Source organism: Photinus pyralis, unplaced genomic scaffold, assembly GCF_008802855.1.
Source record: "Photinus pyralis isolate 1611_PpyrPB1 unplaced genomic scaffold, Ppyr1.3 Ppyr1.4_LG6, whole genome shotgun sequence".
Classification (NCBI taxonomy): Eukaryota; Metazoa; Arthropoda; class Insecta; order Coleoptera; family Lampyridae; genus Photinus; species Photinus pyralis.
This window is the reverse complement of record NW_022170663.1, coordinates 26,336,234-26,346,105: the sequence shown is the minus strand read 5'-3', so window position 1 is coordinate 26,346,105 and position 9,872 is coordinate 26,336,234. Positions and strand designations below refer to the sequence as shown.

Below are 9,872 nucleotides of genomic sequence, written 5' to 3'. Positions count from 1 at the left end.
AGTACTGCTGAATTTTTCAAATTAATATCATTTACGTCAGTATCGAGATTTTCGCCGTGGCAGAAGCTGGACGTGCCATAAAAAATTATATTTTTTCCTTTAATGGTGTTGTTAAGTATCCGAGTTAAATTCCGCTAGCTGGACAGGTAGTTTTTGGGGGACTTAGTAGCCGTTTGCCATTGCACATAGCAATATATTTTATGGAAATTTGTTTCAGGTCAACATTTTCAGTTTTTAAAATGTGAAAACCTAATTTTTTCAATGAAAACCTCCTTTGTTGATGGAGTCTACGTATTTAATTATTGGGTGGTTTTGGTTTAACAGGCCAGTAAAATGTATTCTTCCAAGAAATAAGACACAAAAAAAGGTATACGTAAACGAGGGATATTGTTCACAAAGGTTGCTCATATCACCTTGTTACATTATACTAAAATCACTAACATTTTAATATTTTTTTTAAATAATTTGCATTTTTTTCTTAACGGGTTTGTTTCCTTTCAATCCACTGTCTACCGTTGAAACTAGAACAGAAGGGGTTTTTGCGCCATCTTGCATGTTATTCGCGGATCAATCAAGGTCAATTAAATTGATTCACATTTGCGAGGATGTTTTCGGGGTGACTATTTCTGGTAATTTTGAATAATTCCATGGAATTTAGACTTTGATTTGACCAATTAATTTAATTCGCGCTTTAATTTCGGGGTTTTGCCGATTTAATTGAATTATTTCTTTCAAATCAGCCTCTCATTACGATCAATTAATTAAATCTGTCACTTGATTTAAATAAAATTCTAAGAATCGTGCCAATTTGTGAGTGGGGCTAAGCGAAGGTATGTAGTTTTATTCGCGGATTTAATTTGTTGGGAATTTTGATTTGATCCATCAATTAATTAATTGTCGTCAACTGCGAATGCGGTATCAATGGCTCGTATTTCAAAATGGCGTCGCCTGGAGTGACGTCACAAGCTATCCATCTCTTATTATTGATCCGCTATCTTTATTGCACTCACTATTTAAAATTGGGAACCTACGCTGTAAATGGAACCGTCTAATATGAATTCCACAAATCATTGGGGATTTAAGAGTACATTTAGGTATTGCCATAAATTTTGGAAATACTCAAACCATTGAGTTTGTTTTTGACATATAAGGGGACATCAAGTTCACTCCAAATTTAAGGCACTTTTTTCCCCGTAAAGATGAAAATATTTAAACTGAAACTGACTCATGCATTGAGCCATTTTTACACATTTACAAAAACCTATATCCAGTAGTTTCCTAACAGAATCATCCCGTCTTTTGTACAACTATATATTTTTGTAGATATACTTACTAGAAACGTCCAAATAAAGCAAATGCCAAGTGCGAGTTCTGGTGAAAACCCCACTTCTAGTTTTCCTCTTAGCTAGCTGTAATAGTTGGGGAGATCAATGGCGCCACGTTAGGAATGCGGCTACATACAGCGTGGACAGTTTGTCTTGAACAGATATTTTTTTTAATATCACATTCTTAAAGCCTACACCTTTTTGAATATTAAAAAAAACGTAGAAAATAATGTATGGGGTCACTCGAAAACGAAAGTTAATACCAACAAATCAACAGTTAATGTAGAAGTTTTAAAACAACGAATTCGGCGGGAGAAACAGGATATCACTTCAGAGGCAAAAGGTTTGGTCAAGCATGAATTTGTTTGGAGACTGGGCTATTGTCAAACGACCAATGGGGAACAATTGGAACACTTGATTTTTTTACAATTTTTTCTTTAGTTTTTATTTGTAGTAATAGAAAATTTTTTATTTACATTGTGTTTTTTTAGCAGCTAAATTAAATACAGACGCACGCCACTGTTCATGGTTTTTAAATTCATAGATTTCTTGCAATTTTTTTAAACATTTGACACAATAAATTGCTTTGACAAATAACAAAAGATGAACGCAACTGTTTCCTTTGAGTTCTTCTGTTAAATTTGATTATGTAATATAGTAAGTTTATTATGATGCTATATCCAAAAAAGTGTACCATTTAATAATACGCAGTAAAAAAAGTGGTTGCTTATAAAAAGAATATACCGTCCTTGACCATGGAGAAGTACGCCACTGACGACAAATGTATAGTACGTAGATTCGTAAAAAACATTTTATAATACTGGATACCACAAAAAACTTCTTTGCAAAAATTGTAGTTTTGAAGATATACCTATTTAGTGTTCCAGACAAAATTTCCACCCTGTATATTACCGCTAAGGACAAAATCGTACCTACTGCCAGCGGAATTTGTTTCTCGTCGGGGCCCTGTAACGCTATAGCTTGAGTTCACAGTTTTTAGAAGTTTTAGATCACATTTCTCGTGGTAGCGTCTACAAGTACCCCAATAGACACCCCCGGCTAATATTAATAGCTTTATTACAAATCTGTAAAACTGGCTGGTTGTAGAGTTTAGAGGACATTTTCTTTAAATGAAAATGTTGTTAACTCAACGTCCGCTTAAAATTGACATGTGTCCTATACATTAATTTCAATTCAATCAATTGGAAAAGTGAATGGCCTTCTTCCTCCAGTGTTTAGCACAAGTTGGTTCAAAACAGAACCAAACCTCGAAATTGTTCCTCGCTCTAGAAGTTTGAATGAAAAAGTTGAGATACACGATCATATTACAAAGAAAAAACACATTGGAATTCACGTGTTCACGTTGATCGGCTTCTTCACACTTCAAAAAGAATTTATAATCCTGATTGACGCTAAACTGACGAGACACGTTTTCGTCTCGTTACCATTGCTTCGAGTACTTCGCGCGAAATTAAACGCAATATGGAAATGTGCGGTTTTCCGCCCGCCGCCGCCGAAAATTACATCGCGCCGAACTTTGATTTGGCATCGGACGTCTTTATAATCCCACTTCCTGCCCGAGTCGACAAGATAAGTGGCTTATCTTAAGTTACCGTGATTAATAACTTGTTTTAATATCATACTGTAATGTCTTTCTGTATTAAACCAGGCGTGTGTGAAGTGGATTCCCAGAGCCATCCGTTACAAAAGCGGTAACGGCGGCGGCGGCACCTAAAAATAAATCTGTACAGCATTTTTTTATCACCATTAATTAACGCCATTGTCGTATTACAAAGAATTTGACCACCTGCGTCTCGAAACTGCCTTGTTGTTTCTTGAGTTGCGGATAACTCAAAAGTTGATTGCAGATGTCGAAATGGCAATACGAAATTCTATTTCTCAAGATTCAAACCGGCTTTTTTCCAATCCGTTACCGTAAATTTTATTGGCCTCATTTCATGCACCTGTATTTATATTGCCGATCATTAAGTCAAATATTTAAACCTGCAATCAAGACAATTTTTTCTTGGTTTGTCTACTATTCCTTTTACCCAATGGAATGTGTGAATAACCATTTGCGAATTATACAAATATCTGGGAAAGTTGCGGCCTTGGGGTATTGGGGATTATCTACAATGAAGATATGGCAGTTCCCGAAATCGGTTGAAATTATTTACAAACCTTAGGAAACCTTTTTGGAAATGTATCTCTACACGAGCTACGCCGTTTTCCAATTTGTCATTCTCTTTCCAAATATGAAAATCTTGGAAATTACTAACAAATTGAGGAAAAGTGCACTAGAAATATCTCAGGAATCTTTCTAGAAACATTCTTGGGCGAATTTTTCTCCAATCCCAAAGTAGATGCGCGTTATGCTTTTTCCTCAAGCGAGAAAAAAAAATCGCGAAGATTTTTATTATGAAGACCACAGAGCGTAGATTGCTTGCAGTGATTTTTGTTATCGGCTTATGCGATGGATCGGGTTATTGTTTGTGTTTGTGTGGTTTACCTTTGCAGTGGCAATTTACTGAACTCGTGGGGTCCACAATCCCACTGTGATAATTTGCGGCTATCACCAAAAAAATAATGTACTTTACATTGATTTGTAGAACTTTGCGGCGTCTAACCAAAATAAAACAAATAGGTAGCGTAATAACAATTTACGACATTTAATTAACAAGAAATATATACATTGAGGTGAACAAAAAGGTGCTTACTGTTCAGCAGTTCGAAACCGACTCTGCTTCATTTAGGGATACTTGTCCCTGGAATCTTAAAACTACCGTTAGGCCTTGTCGAAATACCAAGAAGGTCTCTTCTAAATAAAAATACTAGGAAATTCTCAACAACTAAAAGGTCTTTTGTGAAAATACTAAGAAATTCTCAACATGCCCCCGGCCTTGAAAGAAGGCTTTCAATAATATACTGCATTTACTTAACCTAACAATATAACAATGAAAACTGAATACAAATTGAATCTAGAGTGTACATCATGGTTTCTTAACAACTAACAATTTTCAAGAACAAGAAAAAACTATCATCACTGCACAAATAATTAATCATTTGCACTTCATTATAATTAACTATACGATTGGCAGAGGACAAATTTTTGCAAAAGAACGTTTCACCACTCCATTTATAGTTTTCACAGATGCAACTCGCGCTACTCCGTCTGCACCGGGATGAACAGCTACAACAAGACCCAGCTTCCAATGTAGAGGTGGCTGGTTATCTTCTTTCAAGAGCACCAAGGTGCCATTTTTGAGGTCGGACAGATGAGATCGCCATTTCGTGCGCTGCTGTAGCTCGCTTACATATTCTTTACTCCATCTCTTCCACAGGCGTTGATGAAGTTGTTGAACTAGCTCAAATGCTTTGAGACGTGGAATCGGTATACTGCTGACGTCTGGATCTGGCAGTGAGGTCAGTGGTCTTCCAATCAAAAAATGTGCCGGCGTGAGGGGTTGGAAGTCATTGGGATCGCTTGATAAGGGAGAAAGCGGACGGGAGTTGATAGTCGCTTCAATTTGAGATAGCAAAGTACTAAATTCTTCATACGTGAGTAAGGATGTACCTAATACTCTCCTTAAGTGTGATTTTACGGATTTTATACCGGCCTCCCACAGGCCTCCAAAATGAGGACTATGGGCAGGAATAAAGTGCCATGTGGTGCCTTCAACAGCAAACGTTTTATTGATGTGATCGCCGTTACTCTTTAAAAATAAGCTCAATTCTTTCAGTAGCGAATTGGCTCCAACAAAATTGGTTCCGTTGTCGGAATACACGTGAGACGGTTTTCCTCGGCGGGAAGCAAACCGCCTGAATGTCATTATGAAGGACTCCGATGTTAGATTAGTCACCAGTTCCAAATGAACTGCTTTGGTCACAAAGCAGATGAAAAGGCATAAATAGCTCTTAGAGGTTTTGGCACCTCGGCCCTTGTGGTTTTTAATGAGGAAAGGACCTCCATAATCTACGCCAACGGTGGAGAATGGAGGTGCAGCTTGTACACGAGAAGGAGGTAAATCGGCCATGATGGGTTTTACCAGTTTGGGAGAGAATCTGAAACACTTCATGCATTTGTGTACCGTCTGCTTAGTTAGACTTCTTCCAGAGATAATCCAAAATTGGTTCCTAAGGGAATACAGAAGAAGCTGTGGGCCAGCGTGTAACAATCTCAAGTGCTCTCGGAGAGTGAGTAGTTTGGCCAATCGATGTTTTCCCGAGAGTACAATAGGGTGAATCTTATCAAATTGATAATTTGATTTGCGAAGTCTGCCACCAACGCGCAGGATACCTTCTGAATCCAAAAATGGATTCAGACTTATTATAGAGGAGGACCGCTTCAGGGGGCGATTTCGTCGTAGCTGATTCAGATCTTCACCAAAGGATTCGATCTGAGATATTTTTATCAGGCATAAAAGAGCGGCTCGAATTTCGAGTACTGTTAGAGGGCCAGTGATGCGATTTTTCATGACCACGCGACAATTATTAATAAATCGCAACAGAAATGCAACAACTCTTTCCAATCGAGATATATCGGAAAATTTGTCGATTAGATTAAATGATGTTGTAGTAATAAGCGAGTGAGTTTGAAGCTTGAACTCAGGTAGGTGTGGGAGTGAATCAGGTGGTTTTGGCCATGATGATTCACAGCTTGCGAGCCAGTCGGGCCCATTCCACCATAATTGAGTGGACTTTAAAGATTTTGGCGTGACTCCCCTGGATAGCAAGTCAGCAGGATTGCATTTGGTGGGAACGTGTCTCCAGATTGCGGAAGAAGTACGCTCCTGTATATCAGCGACTCGATTGCATATAAAGGTTTTCAATAGATTAGGGCTGGTTTTTACCCATCCTAACACTATTGTAGAATCTGACCAAAGGTACGTGGCGGATACTCTCATATTTAGCGAATTAATTACCTGTTCAACAAGTTTAGCTAACAGGACAGCGCTGAGTTCTAGTTTGGGAATGGTAAGGGGCTTTAGGGGCGCCACTTTCGATTTGGCACATAACAAACTTATATGAATTTTATTACTTTGATCAACAGATCTGAGGTAGATGCACGCGCCATATGCGCTGATAGAGGCATCACAGAATCCATGCAGTTGAATGTTAGTTGATCGAACGCATATGGAGTGCCTGGGTATTTGGAGTTCACTAAGCTCTGTTAATTCGCTCCTATAAGAGGACCACTTCAATAAAATCGGCTGTGGCACCGGATCATCCCATCCTAATTTCTCCAGCCAAAATTGTTGTAAGAGTATTTTAGCACTAACGGTGCATGGACTGAGAAGGCCAAGCGGGTCAAAAATTTGAGCAATTTGAGAAAGGTTATCTTACTTATGGGAGCTGGTGAGATGGTGAAGGTAAAACTATCGGTTTGAAAATTCCAAATTAGTCCCAGAGTGGTAGTATGATCATGGGATCCCAGTTCCAGTAAGCCTGGATGGATGTCCTCCTCGGGTAAGTGAGCCAGTACCCTTGGATCGTTGGAAATCCACTTACGAATCGGAAAGCAGCCTTCACGAAGGGCATGTGAGACTTTAGAGGCGAGTACTTGGGCTTCAAAAAGATCATCGGCGCCAGTTAAGAGGTCATCGACATAGAAGTCGGACTTGATGATGCTTGACGTTTTGGAATCGAATTTTTCGATGTCTATTCCAATTTGATATAAACATCGGATGGCGAGAAATGAAGCAGATGATGTACCGTACGTAACGGTGTTCAAGTCATAGGACAAAAGCGGCTCAGAGGGAACAGGTCTCCACAAAATGCGTTGCAGGGGTCTCTGATCTGGGTTTACTAGAACTTGTCGGTACATCTTTTCAATATCAGCTGAAATCCCGTAAGTATATTTTCGAAATCTCACCAATATAGAAAAGAGGTCCTGTTGTATGGTTGGGCCAACCATTTGAAAATCATTGATAGACCGTCCCGACGTAGTCGATGAGGAACCATTGAATACCACTCGAAGCTTGGTGGTAAGGCTTGATTCCTTCATCACTCCATGGTGGGGAAGATAATACGAAATGCCTCTAAAGGATGCATTTGAAAGTGACATGTGGCCTAGATTTTGGTATTCCTCCATAAAGGCAGTATAGCGCTCCAAAATGATGGGATTCATTTGAAGACGCCTCTCCAAAGCGAAAAATTGTCTTTGAGCCTTATTGTATGATTCTCCTAGGGTGTCGAGAGGAGCCTTAAAAGGAATGTCGACAATAAATCTTCCGTCTTCATCTCGTGAGACGGTTTTCGTAAAGTGGGTCTCGCATTCCGTCTCCTCAGCTGAATGTACCTTGTCAGAGGGATAGCTTTGTAATTCCCAGAATTTGGCTAACTGTTCAGGAAGATCGTTTAATACACTCAAATTGCATTGCGATTTGGTAGAAGGGATGGCACCTATAGGGCCAGAAATTACCCAACCCAGTTGGGTTTTTTGTAGAATGGGCATGTTTGGGCCTAACCTTATTTGACCCGCGCATAATAAAGAAAAGAATAGAGGCGATCCGATTAACATATCAATATTTCCGGGAGTATTGAATGATGGATCAGACAATTTGATGTGTTTTGGCAGTTTGATGTTGCAGTTAAAGCGGAAACTAGGCATTGTGCCAGTGATCTCTTCAAGAATCAAACAAGAAACGTCCTCTTGAAAACCCGAATATTGAGATCGTAAAATTACACAACATTTTGATCGAATAGTGGATGATAATTTACTTAAACCTGACACCGTAACGTTAGCATTTTCGACGTTCAGCTTCAATTTCTGACAAATGCTAGCGCGAATGAAATTAGACTGCGAACCAGAATCTAATAAAACACGAATTGTGTGTGCCGCTCCAGTAGAATCAAGAATTTGAGCTGAAGCGGTTGGTAGAAGAACTTGAATGGTGTTCGTGCAAAATGCAGCAATACTTTGACTTGGTTCATCGTTATTGCTACTAGAAGGATTGGACTCTATTTTCCGCCCAGTAGGCGCCTCTTGGCTAGCAGGACCAGAGCTTAGGTGCAGCAGGGAATGATGCCGCCCCTTGCAGGTGCGACAGCTGTATTTAGAAGTACACTGAGTTATCATATGACCCTTGTACAGACAATTCAAACATAGTTTTAATTCTTTAACTTTGGCAATTCTTTGTGATGGAGAAAATTTTAGAAAATGCTCACAAGAATTGAGTGTATGGGAGTCTTTGCATAAGATGCATATTGGAGAATTCATCACAAAGGATTTTGACATTTGAGGTTTTCCTTTGGCGTATACTGGCGTAGGGGTAGACTTCGAATCCGATTTGGATTGCAAGCTATCTAGCAAATTTGCAGTGTTTGTTAAGAAAGTTTTGAACTCGTCAAAGTTCGGTATTGCGGTACCAGCATCATTTTGGTTTCTTTCCCATTGGCGTAATGTAGTAGAATCTAGTTTGTGAGACATTATAATATATATGATGGTAGTTTCAAATAATTGGGCGTCGGAGGCTAGCGAGCGTAAAGCGGTGACGTGTTTGAATAATGCATCAGAGATCTTTCTTAATGCGGGAGACGCCTCCTTGACACAGGATTCTAAATCTAGTATAGATCTTAAATGATTGCGTATTAGCATGCGAGGCTGATCATACCTAGCACAGATTGCTTTCCAAGCAACTTGATAGTTGCCGGCGGAAAATTGTAGCGATTTGATTACCTGGCTTGCGTCGCCAGTAAGGCTTGACTTCAAATAGTGTAGTCGTTGAACGTCGTTTAGCTCCTCATTTGAATGAATGAGGCTGTTAAAAATTTCCCTGAACTCTATCCAGTTTTCTAAATCACCACAGAATTTAGGAATTGATATCTTAGGCAGATTAAAAAATGGGTTCTTGTGGGAAGAACTGTTAACGCTTCTCGCATCGGAATTGCACGACGGAGATATTGAAATGCGTTCAACTTTTGCTTTGTTGAGCAGCAATTTCGCGAATGAAGTCGCTTTAAAATAAGCAGATTCAAATTGTGCGTGGTGACATTCGTCGTCGCTCACATCAGAGACCAAATTAATCATTTTACTATGAGTCTCATCGTATTCCTTCATCAAGGGCGTTATAGCCTCCAATCTATCTTGGAGCTCAATTGCATCTTCCTCGGTAACCGTATCGTTATTAAGTTTTGAAATAAATGTTTGAAATCGCGTAAGCTTAGATTTAATTTGACCCCTGGCTTTCTTTAATTCGTCAGCCATAATGAAATAGAACACAATATTTTCACAATACGCTAATTTAAATTTAACTAGAATAGCGGCGACCAACAGGCAATAAAATAATTGTAACACAACGAAATTTAAAACGTAAAATATTAAAGAAAAAGGACCTGATGGAAGCCGGTATGCAGATTTGCTAACAAAAGTTACTGTAAACGAGAAATTTTAAGAACTCTATTGTTACGAAATATTTTCGAAGTACCCGTATTTAAAAATACAAGTTTAGCACTAATGCAATCTCTGAAGTTCGGCGAAATTTACATAAAGGAACTAATGAAAGGAATTTTACCTGGAAGGACCAAGAGGCAACGGCAGCTTGCGGA

General features: G+C 39.0%; 2 protein-coding genes across 2 annotated transcripts; both read right to left on the bottom strand.

Annotated features, from left to right (window-relative positions):
* Nucleotides 1-4,408: 4,408 nt before the first annotated feature.
* LOC116174568 lies at nt 4,409-5,359 on the bottom strand. Its single transcript, XM_031492506.1, has one exon. It carries the CDS (start codon nt 5,357-5,359, stop codon nt 4,409-4,411), a length of 951 nt encoding a protein of 316 aa, XP_031348366.1.
* A 1,199-nt stretch (nt 5,360-6,558) lies between these two features.
* Nucleotides 6,559-9,531, bottom strand: LOC116174567. The gene has a single exon (XM_031492505.1). It carries the CDS (start codon nt 9,529-9,531, stop codon nt 6,559-6,561), a length of 2,973 nt encoding a protein of 990 aa, XP_031348365.1.
* Nucleotides 9,532-9,872: the final 341 nt, after the last annotated feature.